General features: G+C 40.4%; 1 protein-coding gene across 7 annotated transcripts in view; it reads right to left on the reverse strand.

Annotated features, from left to right (window-relative positions):
* LOC138060855 (semaphorin-4D-like) overlaps window positions 1-19,816 on the reverse strand; it is an 89,518-nt gene that overhangs the window by 21,278 nt on the left and 48,424 nt on the right. For all 7 annotated transcript variants that reach the window (XM_068924419.1, XM_068924414.1, XM_068924420.1 and 4 more), the window contains one exon: window positions 1,416-1,809. In XM_068924419.1, coding sequence (XP_068780520.1) covers window positions 1,416-1,518 — 103 coding nt within the window. In that variant the 5' untranslated portion in view covers window positions 1,519-1,809. The remainder of the gene's footprint in view (window positions 1-1,415; window positions 1,810-19,816) is intronic.

The raw sequence follows: 19,816 nt of genomic DNA on the forward strand, positions 1-19,816 counted from the left end.
CCACATGTTCACTCCTCCACTGAACTAAGTTGTCCCTGACATTCAAAGTAGGCTTCTTTGGTTTGAATGCAAAAACTTTTAACTGACAGAGATAGGCAGAAATAGCAGGAATGAAAGTAAATTCCAGTTATTTGGAGTAACATGGATATAGGTCAGTGGTGAGTTACATCACTAGTAGTACTACCACCATCACATAGTAACTCGCCAAATTTTAACTAGTTAACTATACAACATAGGGCCAACAAGGACTCTAAGCAGGAACTACAAGCCTTGCCTAGACCATTCCTTCTGAAAAAGAGTACGTCAGCATCTCATTTATTGATACACCAACAATCAGGAAAACCACTTTCTAGAGCCATCTCATAAATCAGTTTATTGCTATTACATTCCTAATCTCCATTCATCTCTTCCTACAGTATGACTCTTCAGCATTTAACATCTTTCCTTGACACCATTTCTTCATACTGTCTATATGGCTGGTCTGTCACAGTACACTTGGATAAGTAATGGTTGCTAACTACGAGTAGTAAAAAAAGGGGGTCAAAGAAAAAAACTTTTTAAAATCTAAAAAAAATAAAAAATCTATGCCATATGGAGGGGAAAAACAGACACACTCGTAAACAGGAGCAAGTAGGAACTTTTCAGTCCTTGCTCTAGAGTTCTCTTCAGGCCCAGGCTAAAATTTCAAATAGGATCCCAAGGGAGTCTCTGATCCCTTTTCTTTCCTCTGTGCCACATTTGCCTTCTTTTGCTGACTGTATTACAGAAGCTATCAATATCTGCTGAAACATCAAATATAGGGAATGCTGTCTTCTGCTCCAAAAAAACAACAAAAAAAAAGGCTGGATAGTTTCAACTTTAGGAATTGTATAACACAATCAGAAGAGTGCGAAATGCTTATACTCTCTCCACTTGGTAACTTTTTTAGTGCTCAGAAATACTTAGTGTCACTATACCTATATCTCAGTCTTAGAAGAAGAAAAAAAGAATTATTATAATAATTCACAAAGAATTACTAACTAGAAAGATGCATTTTGCTGTATGTTCAGACTGAAAGTAAAAATAATGCAATTAAAATGCACATGTTGTGTTCTTCCCTTGGAGCAAACTTCAGCTTCAAGATCTTTCAGCTGAAAAAGTCCAATTTGAAATTCCTCCTTTAAAAAGAACAAATAATCACTTTTTCAGAACTATTTGAAGTATCTCAAGTTGTAACTGAGTGTCCAAGTCACTTTTGCATATTCTAGTCCTAGGGTCTTCTAGCAGTTGTGAACAAAACCAGCAACAACTGACCAAACTTTCAGCAAGCAGGCTGGCAGAGTACGTGGCTGCAACAAGTTTTGAACCACACAGAAACCCAGACACTGTGGAATAACATACAGCACACAGGACACTATTAAAGTTTCTCTTCTTACCTCTGTGCTCCCAAGTGATCCTTGGTACTGGACCAAACGCTACTGCTACTTCCAACAACAAGCCCCACACCGCATATAAAATGCTCAGAGCCATTTTAAACATCCTTGACTCTGGCGCTCCTCGGATAACCGCAGCAGGTAGCGTCTCTTTGGCAGAAGAGATCCTAATTCCAAGGAGTATTAGAGACGAGACATTTCGGGGCTTTAGAGCAACGCAGCAAGGCAGGTTGGAACAATCTTCTAAGTACACGCTTTCAGCGGATCACTTCCTCAAGGGAACGCACATTTTCCAGGATGCTGAATACAGAAACTGCCCACACTTTCCACCAGCTGAAGAGTTGCTGAGAACCACCACTGAGAACATTCTTCTATTTTGTTGTAGAAATAAATGAAACTGTGGAGAGAGGAGGGGAGCAAGACGTAGAGGAGAAAGCAGGCTGAGTATTGCCAAAAATAGCACATTGCTAGCACTGATCTTAGAATACTTCTACGGCTGTCTGCATAGCTTAATTTGGATAAAAAGGAAGGAGTACATTAATTAGTGAAAATATGCTTCTTAAAAACATCTCACATGTTATATGACAAACAGACAATTATTGATAGCAATCATTTTCATCTAGAACGCACCGTATAAGTATTTTGAACTGCCTCTTATGCTCAATACACAAAATTCTACTCTAATTTGTATATTAGCTTACTTTTAATAGTGACCTCAGAAAACCCCACCCTATGAATTGCCCAAACTAAGATAACTAATTCACTAAGCCTAAGTTCAGAGAGCTAAGGACATCAGAAATAAACTTTGTTAAAATGCAGCACTAATTTTAAATACCAGTTATACAAATCTGTTCCATCTTCCATCCCTATAATCTTATGAACAGAAGTCTCATTTTTAGCAAAGTGTTTTTATGCTAATAATGCACTCGGGTTTGGGGTGGGGGATAAAGAAAAACAGCTAAAAAAAAATCAAAGAGCTAACACTATGTACAGAAACAAAGAGAGAAAATGCTTAAATACTAGGAAAGTGCTAGACAGTCACATGAAAGTTGCTCTGTCTTTGAGCTGTCACACTCTGGCCCAAGAAGAGATCTGTCCTCAGTGATGATCAAAAAACATTCACTTCTTTTTGTTCCTTCTTACAAGAGTTTCCATTGCCCCAATCTTCCTATAATTGCTCCTAGGTCAAGACTCTTGCGAGTATTTGCATTAAGCATGGAGTGTTCAGAAGAGAGTGCATCCATTAACCATGAGATTACTGCATTCAGATGAACTTCCGGCGGACCACCATGGGGCTGTATACTCAGAGGGAGAGCAAAAAGCAAGACGCCCTTTGTAGCAAAACACAGAACACACCAGATCTATATTGTGTTATGGCCGGAGAAACCAGTACGACACTACTATTAAACAGGTCACAACCCAAGACAACCATAAAACCTAGAGAATCTTAAGCATGAGAGCAAGGAAAGACCGCAAAATCCTGAATAATATTTAAGAGGAGGAGCATTTGAGGAGGAGAGAAATAAAAACCAAACAGAAGCTGCAGCAAGAACTTCTACTAGGAGAAGCATGACGCTGACAGCCTCTTTGGGAGGAAGAGGTCTGAGGTTTAAAGATGCAGAGGCGAGGAGCCTCCGGGAACCACAGAGAGGAACACATATCTCTTCACAGGTATGACCACGGAAGTAACATGACTATGTACAAGACAGACAGATATATTAAGTCATCACACCTGGTTTACTAAAATATCACAAAAGCAAGGTTAAAAAAAAAAAAGCCTCATTTCTTTCTCCATACCTTTCTTTACTAAAAAGGACGCTCACATGAAAAAATACAGCTTGCTTAAGCTGAGCCTGGGAGTAAAACAAAAAAAAAATTTTTTTTTTTTTTTTTAAAAAGCTCTGGTACCCACTTTGGATCAGATTCAACTGTTATAATGGACCATATAAGCCCTTTTGGCTTTTAAGGCATGATATTTTTAGGAAACCTACTAGGCTTGTTTTTCTGTCTCCTATCTTTCCAGTTTATTGTCATATGTAAGCAATTCCATGTTTTGCTCTCCTCATTCATAAGAGTTACAAGGTATCACATTCACAGATACCCTGATGCAAGCAGTTTCACAGATAAATATTTAGAGATTGAACAATAATTCTATGATTAAGAACAAAGCAGTTCAGCAGTTTTATGTTAACGGAAATGTAAGGGAAGAATAGCAGCTTGAAAAAAGTTTTTGGCTAGTATTTCTATATATTGTTTTTTCACGCAATCCTTTAGTTACTAAAAAGACTCTTCACAGACCTTCCTTATAATAAGCAGTTCCCCCTTTTCTTTTTTTGTTAAACAAAAAGCCTAAACAAATTACACAGTCCCAGTCCCAATAATAACCAATCATCTATGTATATTATATAGGAGAGGTATTCCAAAGACGACTTGTAAAGTTCTGCAAATTTTCTAGACTTTTAAATTAAAATACGATTAGCAAATCCACGTCCTCGTGATGGAAAATCTCGAGTATCCTTGTTGCCACGGTTACGCTCTTGGGCTAACTCATCTTCCTCAGAAAACACAAAACAACAACAAAATCTGAAACAAATTATATTACCTTTTGAATGGGGGGGGGGGAGAGGAGGGGGGAAGGTATAGCTGGGTCAGTTAGTGCCTACTTTCCTGTATTGCTGGAGAATTTCTCTGGCTACACAAAGCAGAAATCTGTTACTTCATTCCCACTGTACAGTTTTACAAGAGAGCTCCTTTTTCATATTAAGAAGTCTGACTTATGGAAAACTGTTTGGGCAAAATTTTACACGTTCAAAAAGGGGTGGGACAGATCATAGTTAACATTAAGGATCAAATCGTGCAAGATCCACTACGATCTCAACTCCTATTAGTTTAAGTAGAGATGAAAATGCACTCAGGACCTTGTCCTCTAATCTAGCCTTCAGTTTAATTACTCTCCCCTCCTCCTGCTGAAAACTATCTGGAATAACTCCTTCGCTCACACCCTCTGGGAAGTCAACCATAATCTAACTCATGAACCTGGTTTTATATAACACACGGGGTAGAGAAAGAGCAAGAAAAATAACAATGGCCTAATTTCCAAATTAGCTCAACCCCGTCAGTGTTCGCTTGCTTTGATGAGACCTGAGTGCTTCGCATTTTTGAAAAGTTACGTCTCCTAAGGCTTTAGGTTGTACTCCTGAAAATAAGCCACAATTTGCTTGAAAACAAGAACACTTAATAACGTAGAAAGAAATCTGAAATGCTTAGTTACACTATTACGGCTAATTAAGCTGACAACAGGTCTACCCCTCTATTTTCTGTAAAATTGCTAAAAATGTCCTGAGGTAAACTTAAACGAGTTTTTTTTTTTTTTTTGGGGGGGGGGGATGTTTTGATGTCAATGTTTTTATATCAATGCACTATGATGAATTGGAGCACAACAAGGCATATACTGCTTGCATGATCCCTCCATAATGCTTGTACTAACGGGGACTAAAAACAGTACAACCATAGAAGACGCAATTAACAGAGCTCCTGTCAGTCTGGCAGAGCACAGCTGGAGTTTCAGAGCTGTGAAGAATCCTGTTGACATCAATAATTTTAGTGCACAGGCAGAAAAATAGGAAGAGACATTAGTTTCTATTGTCTCAGAGGAGAGAAAAATGAAACTGTTAGATAAAGAAGAAAAACTCAGGCTGCTTAAGATCTATGAGAGAACAACCAGAGTGAAATACTAACAAATTATAAGAGCAGCAGGGAGTTGGATGCAAGATTTTGACTTCTACCGAGGCAGAAAAACATCTGCCCCTAGATCACCCACTTGAGCATGGATCAGCTGAGTATTTGGCAGGTTTGTTGGAAGGAAACAGTGCCTTGGGCTGTTTTCTTCCAGAAAGATGCCGCCATCCCAAAACGCAAGCATTACATTAGGAAAGCTAACCACCTTGAGAAACCAACAACTGGAAGACGATAGTTATTTTTCCCATCCTCCATGACACAAAGGTAAGTAAGCATGGAGAGATACTGGGGGTAGAAAGTTTCATCTTTCATAGGTGACAGTTCAGCAACTCTTATCAGTACCCAATAATTTTATTCATTATTAATAAATAATTGCACCATCAAACACTCAGAGGTCTATGTCCTCTCCCCCAGTCAACTTGGTCGAACTGCATTCAAGCGTAATTCCTGCATACGCGATAGTTACCCAAGCAACCTACATTCTGGAATTCCAAAGTTAGGAAATGCCTAATTTTGCAACCCTAATGTTGAAACCTTCATTTTTTTCCTAATACTTATTTGCCTTGTGCAACTTCTGAATTCTGGTCCTTACTACACAAATTGCTAAAGGGATGTTTATCTTTGCTAAGAAGCCTTTATTTACCTAACCCGCAAAAAACCTACAGTTGAAAGACAAAAAGTCACCATATGAGAATTTACTGGCACAGCTACAGTACTCAGTGTTAAGACGTGACATTTGTGTGATACTTGAGAAACTGCTGTTTCTATTAATGGAGTAGCTGCTCTCTCCCCGTACAAGGCAAAACGGATCCACACCCTCCTGGCGTAAGCCTGCCACTTTGGCCCAGATCCTCAAGCACAGTAGGCATTCACACCCCCCTCCTCTTTACGACTGCCCTTTACTCTCCCCCTTGGGTTTTCATTTCTTGCAGTCCGCCCCCTGTTCTGTGCTGAGGCTCGCATCTCTACTTCCTCCCCCAAAACTTGTCCATCCCTTGTCCTCCCCAATAGGCTTGTTATTGGTGCTCTGCACCAGCCCCCAGCCTGCCACCCCAAGGCCCTACATCTCCATTCCTCACGCATCCACACCTCCGTCTTCTCATTTCTCTTTCGCTTTCCTTGGCAGCTGCAAAGGCAACGCTGATAATACAAAGTTCGGCTAATGTGTGACATCCCTCCACCTGCACCACTCACATTTCAGACCCTCATAAGACAGACAAGCTGTTTTCGTATTGCTTTGAAAGACATTATTTGAGGCCAACACTGTGTTGGTGCTATTCCATCACTTCGTGGTTTCTACAGTATAGTACGACATGCTACAATATAGCAGCAAGGACAGCATACCATTCGTACTGAGAAACTCCTGATGCTTCGCAGACAACAAATTTACACCGTATGACGGTCCACACTACCTATAGGAACAATACGGAGCGTTCACGCAAAAAAGGTCTACAGTGTTTTAAACACTTTCAGACCTGCTTTAGCCACAGTGATCTAAAATACAGGCAACAGAAAGTACTGAGCTGCCACCAAAGGCACTGGGACACTGAAATGAGATACAGAAACACTGCGGGAGATGACTAGTGTGGCCCTAGACAGCACAAAGATGTCAGTACTCCAAATCATCTGCCAGGACAGTAAGCGTTTCCATTTTTGACCAAGATACACAACTGACTTACATTACTGTGCCTTTCACAACCACATCAAGACCCTTGAGCTTTTAATTCTAAGAATTCATTGCGCTTTCAAATAAAGGAAAATAAAATGGGAAAATAACACGTCCAAAGGAGTACACAGCTACATTATTACAAGTGATACAAGCTCTGATAAGATTACAACACAACTGATCGTCTTCCTCTGGACTAGAAGGAAGATCTTCACATGTTTATACTTCCCTGCGTTTGCATGAAATTACTTTCACATCATGCAACTTTTGAAGCCAACCAAACTAAATCTGGACCTCAAAGTAAACCTTACTTGACTGGAAGGCATTCTCCCCTTCAGCCATGAGCATAAAACCGCTGAAGATTTTCCAGAGACTTTACCATGACATTTTTAAATAAAATATTTTAATTACGTGTTTGTAAAAATTTTAAGTTACTGCGATTAGGGATATGAAGGCCAATAGGTAGAGAGAGGCAAATTTTCAAGCAAACTGCTTCCTCTGGCAGAAAAGGAGGGGTTGAATTATTCATTTGTCAGAGGGAATAAATTGTAAGCTTTCCCAAAATAACTTTCTTCAAAGGCTTTCCAAAGCTTTGACAGCAGAGAGATCTACTTCCAAGTTTATTGATGCCCATTTGATAACAAAAATTGGAAGGATTTATTCATTTCAAAAAAAAAAAAAGACAAAAAAATCCCCCCTGAACTCCCACTGTGTAATTTTTCTCAAATCTGACTTTTTCCAGTTTGCTCAAAGTTTTTGTTTTCAAAAATAGGAAAAGTGAGCAACGCTTATATTTCAAGCGATCAAAATTATACAGTAAGAAACATACAATTTACCTTTGACAACAGAGCTTTATTTACATTTTTCATTTATTTCAGACTCATAAGGACAGGCTGGAAATAATCCTTTGTTTTAGTCCTCATCCTTTTACAACCTCAAGTATGTTGCCATTTTTATACTTCTCATGAAGAGCAGGATTTTTAAACGAATTTTTTTTTTTTTTAACTATACAGTACAATAACACTTATTTTTCACTGAGGTAAACTAAAACCTCAAACCAGCAGAACAATAGCCCTTAACGGTTGTTCAATATCATTGGAAAGCATGGGATTGTTTATATTTCAGATTATATTCTAAAGTCGCCAAGTGCTCACAACTTAGATGAAATTTTTTGAAGATAATTTGATGTGGTCTTTACCTGCACCACAGTGTTTGCTGGAGGACGTGTGCTAGTAGTGCTGGAGAAGGAGGAAAATTCTGAGCAAAGTTAAATTCTCAGTTGCAAGCTCTGCCTAAAATCTTTAGGCTGAAACCTTCTGTGGAGACAGAAATTGAGTATTTTCCTGACCCTGCATGATAAATACACCGTTAAGTAGTACTCACGAAACTAACACTTGATTCAGGGCAGGGGCTATTTCCTAACTGGAACGGAACACTTAAAGAGATACTTGCTTCCTCATTTTTCAAAAAGCCCACATTCCTTTTCGTTTTATTACTGCCATGCCGGAAAAAGCAAAGACTACAATAAGGCAAACAGATTAACCCCCCCCCTAATTTTCTAATTATTGAGTTGATTGTTAGGAGTATTCTGTTAGCCTTCAACTCCAGAGAGCAACAGGAAAGAGTAAGAGAGTTTGCTTCTGTTTGTTGAAGAAAAATTCTGGCCTTGGACAGCTCAGCATTCGAGCTAGCAGAACGAAACTAGACAGAAAACGTCAATGTAAAACTACATGGCTGAGCAGGGAGATCCATGCACAGCTGCAATGCTGGCACCACCTTCTGCTAACCTGGATGTCAAGCTGTCTCAGAGCCAGAATTCAAGAGCCACCCAAGAGAGGAAAGGGTCTTAAGACACTTCCGCCTCAGTGGGCCCTACCACATACTGAACTCAAGTTATGACAGGGGCAGCGCTGCAGTTAAGAACTGTTTAAACGACTGAGAAAGAGAGTCTCTGAAATTCCCAGTCCACCTTCCCCTACCACCTGAACATACTTGCATAGTAGAGAATAATGGTCAGCTTTTTCCTCGTGGGGGCTCATAAGCCTGAGGAGGTCATTCAGAATTATTTGAAGATGCTTACTGGCATTTAAAGACAAATACTCTCAAAAGTACCTCTATTTGTTTTAGCAACAAGCGCACGTCTAACACAGCTACTGAAAATCCCACTGCAATAGCAGGGCAGGAATAAGTCACATTATACAGTGCCTGTCACTTCTTGGCATCTCCCACGGACTTCTGGAATTGGAGAATCGTCAGAAATCCTCCTTTTCTGCAAAGGGATAAGGAATGGAGTTTGACATACGTTACCACACAAACCTGAAGTGCAGTTTTGATATGGAAATTTAAAGAAAACCTCCCACAGCGTTTGGCTTTTATTTCCCAGAGCCTCAGCAGAGTGATTGCTTCTGATAGAAACTAGAGCTGATATATTTTTATCAAATGAGTCAAGGTTTTGGTGTTGCTACTTAAAGTGAAAAACTATTAAGGAGTCCTGCTAAAAGGCATATACACCAGTCATTTTCAAATTTGATTTGTTCCCTCTATCCGAAGCTGGCCCGTAACTACTCCACCTATAATTATTTAGTGTTTGTGTTACAGCAGCACCAGTAGATCCTGGTAAGAATTTGGGACCTTTTTCAGTCTGGGTGCTGAACGTGCAAATGTTCAGAGAGTTTAGACACTGGCCAATCCCATGAAATAATTAGGTTATCAAATCTATACAAAGTAATTCCAAAATACTCTACGCAGCTGAATGGTTGTACTACGCATAAGCTTAGAACAAGAATTTCTGAATACTTAGGATAAAACCTAGCGTGTATTTACATATTTATCTTTGGTATAATCAAAGACAACGGTAGGCCCCGCTGAAGCAATCACGACAGGGCAGAGGAGGCATTTATTGTAACATCATTTCAGGTAATTTAGCACAAAATAGTTTGTAATGTCCATCCACTTGATTTTAGAAGGGTACGGACTACTTGCAGGGTAGTACTTTTAAATGCAAGTCACCGCTGATCAAATCTAGACTCAAATCTCAGCCCAAATCTCAAATTTCACCAGAGTCAACATTAAGAGAGTTCCATTAGATTTAAATGGGAAGAGAACGCACCTGAAAATTTCCACTCTACATCCTAAGACTTAATTTCTCATCCAAGGGATTATAGTGAAAGGCTGACAAGACAGCAGGCCCCAAAACAAACAGACCAGACACATAATTATGAGAAACTGAACTCAATAGTCCAGGTCTCCGAGGAAAAAGAGGCTGCACAGTGTCTTTTCAGGCTATTCTCTCTGCCCTGCTCTTCAATACAGCCCATTTTGTGGCTGCCAGTAAATTAGCGGTCTCAAATAAGCACATCAAGTCTACTTTTGCTACAGAAAAATTTCTTTTCTCCACAATTCAAGATGTTTTAGGTTAGGGAGAGAGGAATTTTTCTACAACTTTCCCCGTGACGCTTTTTGGACTTGACACCCCGTGGAAATCTGTTGCCTATGTTATTACACACTGGATATTTTTCACAAGCACTGGAAGGACATAAGCAGCTTATTTTTGCTGCAGAAACAATCGTGTGCCTTTCATTTTGATTGAGAAAACAGAACAGGCAAACAGTGACTCATCCTGCAAATAGGAAGCTCTCTATAAACTAGCTTACACTGTAGCATCTCTATGGCTGTAGCTACTTCATATTTAAGTGGAAAGTTAAAATTCGTAAATATTGCTACTGCCATATTATTAACTAGAATTTTCAGATCCTAGATTGCTTCTTTACTGCTCATTGCTTATAGAGTAAACATTCATTTAAGCGTCCAGTTTAACTCTAGGCACATTAAAAGGAAGGGGGGGGGGGGGGGAGAAAAAAAAGTCTCTTTCACCTCTACTGGGAGATGACTTCTCCTAGTCTGTGGACTGTACAAGCACTGTCATTATAGTAAAGCACTCACATTAAACAAACAGGTACACTGCAGGTGTCAAACTGCTCAAGCAAGCTCAAGCAAGCTGATGGCAAACCTTGCAGCAAATTAACCGACCAGCAGATTTCAGCAGCTCCTAAACATGGTCTATCGTGGCGTTTTCCTTAGCCCAAGACACAAGGGCTGGATAGAGCCATTCAGATCACAGAAGTACGAGCGCAAGTACATGGAAACCTTCTAACACCAAGAAATGAAACTGCAGCAGAAAAGCTTAGCAACAGTTTTACTGAGAAAAAATGAAGCCATACAAGATGCGGTAGCTGCAGCTGATCCCAAAAAGTCATCTCCTAAAAAGTGTTTCATTTCTCTTTGGGACTTCCTCTTGCGAAGGGACAAGGGCGAAACTGCCTCCAACTAAGCATCTGTGGGTTTTGTGTTTTTTTTTTTTTGTTTGTTTGTTTGGTTTTTTTGAAAAGCCCACAGATTGAGGGCCTGGTCAGAGGACAGCTGAGCACAGATGAAGGTCAGTTCGTAGCGCACGTAGACACTTCTCCTTTGATCTTGTCTCTACTGGCTGCCTGTCTGGGCAAGGCCAGTAGTCACCCTAGACAAACGAATAATGAGTCACAGCTTGCCAAAAGCTATGACACCATTGCACATGGCAGGGAAGTAGGGCTTGAATGGGAAATTAATGTTCAGGCAAATACTGAGTTCTCAGGCACCCTCCAGGTTCTCCTGTTGACCTAAATCTCTCAGATCATCCTTTAAAACAGGCATTGCAAGACCTTCCTAAAAACCTTAACCACTGTCAGGTCCTTAAGAGAGTAAAAATCCTGTTTCAGTGTAAACCTGGGGAAGAAAAACTGTTTCTTCTGGTAATAACTGCTTGAGCTTGGCAGGGGGAAGGCCAACGAACAACAAAAAAGTTACACTATGAAAAGCTCATTATTTTGACAACTGTGACTAAGTCGTCAAAAGATCAAAAGAAAACACCTACTGGATTATAAATGAAAGACAGCCTGGAATATATTATGCAGGATAACATGATAGTCACCTTAAGGAAACTCTACATGAAAGAGCAGTAGTCTTTCATATATTTTATATATGTACGCATAGATATATATTTATTTTTAGAATTTTCTTCTAATCTGTCAAACTCCAATACACATTAACCTAACCCAAGTACTTCTGACTGCCAAGGACTACTTGGCTTTAAAAAAAAAAATATAACTGCACTACACTTCATTCTTTGTATCAATTATCTGAAGCATTTCTTTAACTCCTTATTCAAGCACATACCCGCTGTAACAAAGTCCTAGAGATTCTAAATGGGGGGGGGGGGTGAATAGAAGAAGGCTCATAAGCAAGTTTAAAACATACGCAGAAAATTTTATAGATCATGAGGTGACAGAGACAGATTTTAAGTTTGGAAATGTTCGCATTATTACATCATTCACCCATCTTCCCAAAATAGAATTTCCAGATCAATACCTTGATGATTACCAGCAGACATGCATCTGCTACTTATACTTCCAGTCAGCCACAACCTACGTGTGGGCTAGTTTTCTTAGAAAGACTATTTTAAACATGCCTACAGAAGCCATGGGTTAAGCATACAAATAACTATGAATAACTAAACCCGCATAACGCTCTCCACAGACGACGGGCTGAAGACATTCTCGTGAATAGGCTGTATGATTTTTGAGTTCTAACACATAACAATTTTTGAAAAGGCAGCTTACGGCTACAAAATTTAAGAATTGTTATACCTACTACCAGCATTTTATTTTAGCAATTGGGCATTTGACATTTCAAAATAATTGCTGGTTACTGAAGCAATTTCTGTAGTTCTGGCCCTTTCGAGGGACTAGTCAGCTCGATGATACCTACTAATCACTTGTGCAAGAAGAGGTTGCACAGGGCAAGAAAAGGAGATAAGACTGTTGAGTAACAAACACACTACAAGATTTGCAGAGCAAAGCCAGAAATGTTCCCCCCCTCCTTTCCCACTTGTGAAACTTCCCTTTACATAAACACATTTCATTTCAAACAACCAGTCCTGGCCTAACGCCCCCCGCCTCCCAACTTTTTTTGAAAGATCACATTAAGGGAAAGATACATTTGCCTTATGCCTTTCTGACTTCATGTGAATTAGTGCAGAAGAGCCCTACGGCAGACCAAGTTTTGTACCAAAGTAAAAAACCTTGCATCTCAGCCAATCATTTTAATTTACTTCAAATAAGACCACCATCTTCAGCTTTCAATTCCCCAGTCACCCTGACGCTTCTCAAACCTTACAAGCGTCCTCAAAGAGGCTACTGTGGAGAGGAGGAGTCCAGCCATGCTATGAATCCCTATAGCATTTGAGTGACAAACTATGAATAGGGAGGTCGGGTCAGCTATTGCTGCTCTCTGAAAATGGGGTTCCTCCACTTTTAAGGATATTAAGAGAAACTGTATTTAAGCAACCTAACTTCCTCAGTAGCAGGCTGGAGTGTCTGTCATACTGTGTAGGTAACCCTGAGCTTCTTAAAGAAAGGATTTATTTCCTACTTTCCTGCATTATAGTATTATATAAATATCAACGTAAGATCCACAGAGCGCTAGAGAGAAGAAAGGAGGAAACAACAACTGCACAAAGAAAATAGCAAATACCAGCAGTCTGGCTTCAGAGTCAACTTTCTAAACCACCGCTTTATAGGCATGTAAAATTTATGAGCACTTACAGTGGGGTACAGGTTTATTAGGGAAGTAGATGCTCTTTCAGAAGCAATTTCAGAATATTTTATGTGGTCAATCAACTAGGTACTCTTGAAAGAGCAGAGATCATTAGGAGTATCCCCACATTCAATACATTTTTGCCTCAGTAAGGTCAATACAGAGAAGACAATCGCCTTGCCTCTCCCCATGTATGTGCCATCCCTTATTAATCTACAAGGTCTCCTTCTTCCTTTCTAAGGAGGAAAAAAAAAAAAAGAAAAAGAAAAAGAAAAAGAAAAAGAAAAGTAATCCAGACAATGTTTTGATGGTGCTAAAATTTGAACAAGGAGAAACAGAAGAGCCTCCAATTCTTACTTTAAGTATTCAGTGAAAGAAGATTAGAAAAGTTTAAACACTGCCTAAAGTTTTGCTTAATGTTCTTCAACAGAGTGAACAAACTGCATTGCAAGAAAATCAGAGAGGGGTGGGCAAATAAATACATAAATAAAAGGAAGTCTGCACTACAAGCTTTGCTTCGCAGACATGTCTTATCCAAAAGACTACCAGCTGCCAATTATGTGGAAACGCTTCACAACATTAAAGAGAGGAGTGAATGAGTGCCATTCATTTGCATATTCACTATGACAAAACAGCAACCCAGAAAAGCTAAAATCAGCATGCTGTAACGCATCATCTAGTTTTTCAATACCTTTGATCTCATCTCCTTTTGTCCTTTTTCAAATATTTATTGCTCCAATATTCCAATATTCCCTTTTTGACTTCTCTACCTCTTTACACAGCATGCACTTACCACTGTTTATAGGGGATAGTTTAATTATATTCACTTCAAGATTCTCATTCGAGCATCAAGATTGCAAAAAACCCCAGTATCACTTCACAGAGGTTCCATATTTAACATTTTTCAACCTCATCTTAACCTTTCTCCCTGTCTTGCCTTGACAAACGTATGGCTACCTTCCAAAAACGAAGGCAAGGAGAAGACACGGGAGTGATTCTATAATACTTAAAAACAGAGTATTTTATGATCATGATGAGGTAGAAAAACTCTATTCTTTAGTAACAGATTCAAGGCTTGCAAACTAGTACAGCAAATTATGCCGGGGCTGATAGGTAGGTACCAGACCTTTAAAGTTTCTTGGCTCTCACAGGAGGCAGATACACAAGCCACCTTCCCCACAGAACAGGAGGGTTTGAGTATCAAAGCAGCCTAAGCCAGTCTGCCTGCTCAAAACACCCTCCCAATAACCCTATGCATACCCATGCCCACCGTGAACAGCACGCATCACTCGGGAGAAGCTACAGCGAGAAGGTAAAAAGGCAGAGAGAGTTCTTGAAACACGTCTGAAAACTGAATCACTGCCTTGTTTTTTTTTCCCTGAAAGTGAATTAGCTGTAGGTGGAGAAGGAAGAAAAGGAGGAGTAACTTTTATCTCAGCACGCAAGATAAACACAGTATTTCTGCAATCAGCACAGCAAAACTTTTTACAGCTTCCTAAAGAAAAGCTTCGACACTTCCCAGAATGTACCTGTCTACCCCAAGTAAAGGATTCTGCACTGAAAAAAAAAGGCAACTTCAAGAACTCACTTACCCTGATTGTATAAAGCAGCACGGCTTCCCTGAGGGAGCTGGCCTAGGTTACTGAAGAAGGGAGCTTGACCCAAGTTATTCAAAACAGAGGAGAAATAACAAAAACAAAACCTTACTGTGTTGAACTATATGAAATTCAGGAGTTGAACCTTGCAGCGGTATTCACTATTAAAAACATGATTAAAACTCACAGGTGGAATTTACCCAATTTTTGTAAAAACAAAACAAAAGCTTTCATGTCCACAAAACCAAAAAGCTATAAAAGAGGATTTCCTTAAGCTTTGCGAGTTACGTAAGGACATCTCTGACTTACGAAGACAGGTGAAATTTATTGTGCTTCTGGATATCCCCATCTCATTGATCATGTACTACTTCTCACTGTAACACACGCACACGCTTTTAAAACTATTTTCCTCTCTCTCGCGTCCAGCTGCACAAGGTCAGACATCTAACGAGAATGTCAGACTGAGACATCATGTTGCGTTGAAAGCAAGCATGTTTAATGGCAAAACAACCAGGAAGGACCACAGGATTTTTGAAAATTGTACACTCCTGAATTCCATTGCATTACATTCATAATTTCACTTGACACAAAAGAACTGTGACATTTAATTGGTAAATGAATTCGCAACAGTAATTTGAATTTTCAGTTCTAGGTGTGAACAGAGCACTAAGTAGCTGCCAATGATGTTTAACCCTCCGTGCCATTTGGCCGCTTCTGCCCACTACACACAGCTAGGTCTGCATTTGAAATGAGTCATGCTGGCTAAACAAGAAACGCTGTACAATTTTCTCTCCATCAGGCACGAACATATGCTGAAGGAGGGACGGGAGAGCCCTCCTTTGAAATGCCAGCTCTGTTTTGTTAAATTAAAGTCCATTTGTTCTGCAACTACAGAAAGAGCCGCTTCTCAAGTGCTGTCGATTCTCTCTTTCACAAATACGAGTGGAAGCCAGTGATCCCACGCAGCGCGCCTTCTGCTTGGTAAGCTCCCTTTCCTGCAACTAGTTTCAATGCTCCCCTTTGCATATAAAGGGGCAGAGGCAGGGGTTTCCAAGAGAGGCGTCAAGTCCTTGTTCCCCATCAACCAGTCACGGGACTGAAGTTGCACAGGGATCTTTCCCACATTAAAGCCAGTGGAGTTTCTGCATTTATTTCCACTAAGAATCCGCCCCAAAAGATTAACAAAACAATTAACAAAGCACAACTGATAATAACTTTTAATTTCCCGCTAGTCTGCTCATCCCCATATGAATGGAAGAAATATAGAAATATCTTGTTTTCACACCTTCCCTTCTTTGATATCTGGCCCTTGGATATAAGGTTTCAAATCTTATCTTCAGATACAGGATCAATAGCCTCAAGCAGCAACGCAATTTCTCCTGCATTGACACCACCCTGACCAGACATGCTTGGCTCTCACACGCAGCCTATCCAAAAGTCACTGCCCTTTTGCCTATAGTGTTCCACTTTTAGGTATTTCACTACTTCAGTGCTCGGTAACAGACCAGACAGTTTAAAGAAAACCTTTCCGTAAAAACACTAGCAAACAGCAAACTGTCCTCAAAACTCTCTGTGGGTACAGCCTGTCACCCGCTCCTCTATCCATATCCTCATCCACTTGTGAATACCACATTTAAGCTTTGCAGGTCCTAGAAAGCAAGCACAGACCCGTAAGAAAAACGCACAAACATTTTAGTTTTAAGACATGTTACAAATTCAGGAATCCAGCAAGGTGAGCAGCTTAAAAGCCATCCGCTGCTCCCAAGACAGGGCTGGAGGAAACGAGGATGAACGCTCTTCCTCCTTACAGCTGCAAGGAGCTCTGGCAAGAGCTCCAGGCACACATCCAGCTGACTAAAGCCAGAAGCCGGGTACCAAGAGAAGCAGTCCAACCAAGCTGCTGCCACAGACCCCTCACCCGTTCCCTGGCCCCAGCCTCCCCCACCAACACAAACATGGGGGAAAGCAGGCTGCAGAGCTCCCGCAGGTGAAAACCAGCTTTGGAAAGCTGGTGGGTTAGTTTAAATCCACCCACAATGCCTCTTTCAGCAGCAGGGCTAGCTTAGATCAGATTACATGCACGCAAAAGAGCAGCTTTAGGAGAGCTTCAGCACGTCTGAGCCTTCCTTGGAAATACGGAGTGGGAACTGCTTCACCTTCTCTAAACCCTCCCATCTCACCTCAGAGCTCAAATAAGAAAAACCAAGCAGGAGTTCAGGGCTCCTGACCTGCAGAAAAAAGTGCTGAAGGCATCAGGTTGTGCGGGATCAGGCCCGCGACCCAAGTGTGGCAGGAGCTCTCCTCTCCGAGGCTGCCCGGCAGCCAGCCGGCAAAGCGAGCGCCGGCCTCCTGACAGCTCTCTGCAGCACTGCTTGCTAGAAGAGATCTTGAAAGGAAAAAAAGTTAGAAAACTACCCGAGGGCAGGGCTCTGTCTCCTACCGTAAACACTGCCCTTTTTCCTGCTGCGGCATCATTATGAAAACAATTCGCTTTATTCTGTCAGCGATGAGTAACAAATTACAATTCCTTCTCGTCAGCTAAACTCTGGCCACAAGGGTGCTGCTTCCACAGTCACTTGCGTGTTCAAGATATTCGGTCTCCTCTGAAGGGCTGGCAAGTGCACCGACGGTGGGACAACTGCATGCCCCAACCAGCCCCACACAAATCAGGACATGTGAGGTCTAGGGGTAGAAATCAGAACTCGCACCACACTGCAAAGGTCATTTTAAATACCTGAGATCTTGACAGGCGATTAGTCCCCAGTAGCAGACTGCAACCCATGTTTTCTTGGCAGGCACCAGAACGCAGCAAGAATAGGTTTAAGAAATCATCGTTGCTCCATAACAAAATCACCTAAAGCAAAGAGCTTCAGTGATAAGCACTTAAAAAGGTTTGGTTTTTTCCTGTGTTTAAGGTAACATTAACTCCAGGAAATTTAGCTTTTTTCATGCTAAAACCTCTGCAGCAACACTGGCCATTTTTCGACGCCGAAAAGTAACCCAAGCTTACTCTTGAAAGAAGCTGACTGGGAAAAAGCCACTAGTACTTTCCACAGATAGCATGGACCCGGATTTTCCTAATTATGATTAGATAATTACAGTGCTGCTCACTAAGCTTAACTACTGTTTAAACTAACTGGCTAGGGACACTGCACACTTCCACAACATATACAATTCAGTGATACCTACGAGCAACTACAAAAGCTTGTGCAGGATAGAAACTCGTTTAACACAGGTTATTTCATCGTAGGGTTTAGTTAGCAGCAACTGCGCTAGCAACGGTTAGCGATGACTCAGCCAGAGGCTGAATAACTAACCTTGAGTTTGGGAGAACTCACATAAATACCGTGATTTCTTCCGTGTTACTGCATTCACTCTGTTACGTTGTGATGTATCAACCAGACCTACTCCTACCTCCATGTAAGCCTTGTGCTGATATTAACAACGCAAAGGTCACTTTGACCTTTAACTAATAACTAGATAGCAGTTTGTACCCATATTACCTCTTTCTGTATGTTTAAAAACACAGGTGCAGATCTTTCAGCATAAACACTTCAGATTTCACATCAAATTACGTGTGAGCATGTCAGCAACAGGATTAACAGGAGCTTTGCTCGCAGAACATTCTCATGAGCATTATTGGGATTTTAACTCCTGCCAAGCCTAAAATGAGCTTTTTCTTATGCCAAACGAAATATAGTGCAGAGAGTCATTATTACACTTGATGATTAACTTTTAAGGATCTGTTTGTGCCATCATTAAGGACATTATGAAAGGGAAGATGAGAGTCACATACTACAGAGGTTCCGTCTCAAAGTTTGTTGACAAAAAAGATAATTGCAGTAAGTGTCTAGTCCTTGAACGCTAACCAACAAAATAGCTTTTTAGTATTACAAAAAGCAGAACTGTGAAATTATATGAAAGCATTAATCAAAGGCGAGACAAAACGTATGTGCTTCCTTAAAGGTTTACAGCTCTACAATGAAATAAAAGTCTTTTTTAGCAGAAGCTGACCTCAAAAGGCAACAGTAGCCATCCGAATCTTATCTCAAATCAGAGATGGTTCTCTCCCCAACCCCCTCACAACTTTCATATTTCAAATGTCAAGACGGAAAAAATAGGTTATGCTCAGTCATATGTAAAAACTGAATCACCATCTAGATACATTTGTCAGAGAATTCAGTGGCACTTAATTTTTCACAAGTGTGAAAACAGATACTGTAGGGGTACTCAAGTGGTTAGCCGTTTCTATATAACCTGTTATATAGTGTTCTGTTTTCAACAGCTACAGGAATCACCATCAAAAGATATGAAAAAGAAAAGGAAAACATCTTGCACACAGCTAGGTGATTTTCTGTTGCATGTCCCCAAAACAGCCAGAGAAAAAAAAAAGACCTCAAGAATGTATCTTAATTGCATATATTACAATCATAATTCTGTGTCTCAGAACACCCTGCTAAAGTGCACTTAACTACATAAAGAAACGAACCTTAGGTCCCTTACACTTTGTCAAATAAACGGGCCATTTATATCAAAATTGCCATTCTGTATTAATTCAAATGAAAGTTTTCAGTTAAAGGGCCTCTGTGGATATATTCATTTCACACATCTGCGTTTCAACTGCTACACAGCTGATTTGCTGAAAGAGTTCCATCACTTCTTCTAGAATAAGGGCAGATTTCCAATTGCAAGTCAATGATTCTTACTAAGTAGTACTTTCCCTCTCACTCTCCCTCTAACGAACGTTTAACTGGAATTAGCAGCTTTATACTACA

This window comes from Struthio camelus, chromosome W (genome assembly GCF_040807025.1).
Source record: "Struthio camelus isolate bStrCam1 chromosome W, bStrCam1.hap1, whole genome shotgun sequence".
Taxonomy (NCBI): domain Eukaryota; kingdom Metazoa; phylum Chordata; class Aves; order Struthioniformes; family Struthionidae; genus Struthio; species Struthio camelus.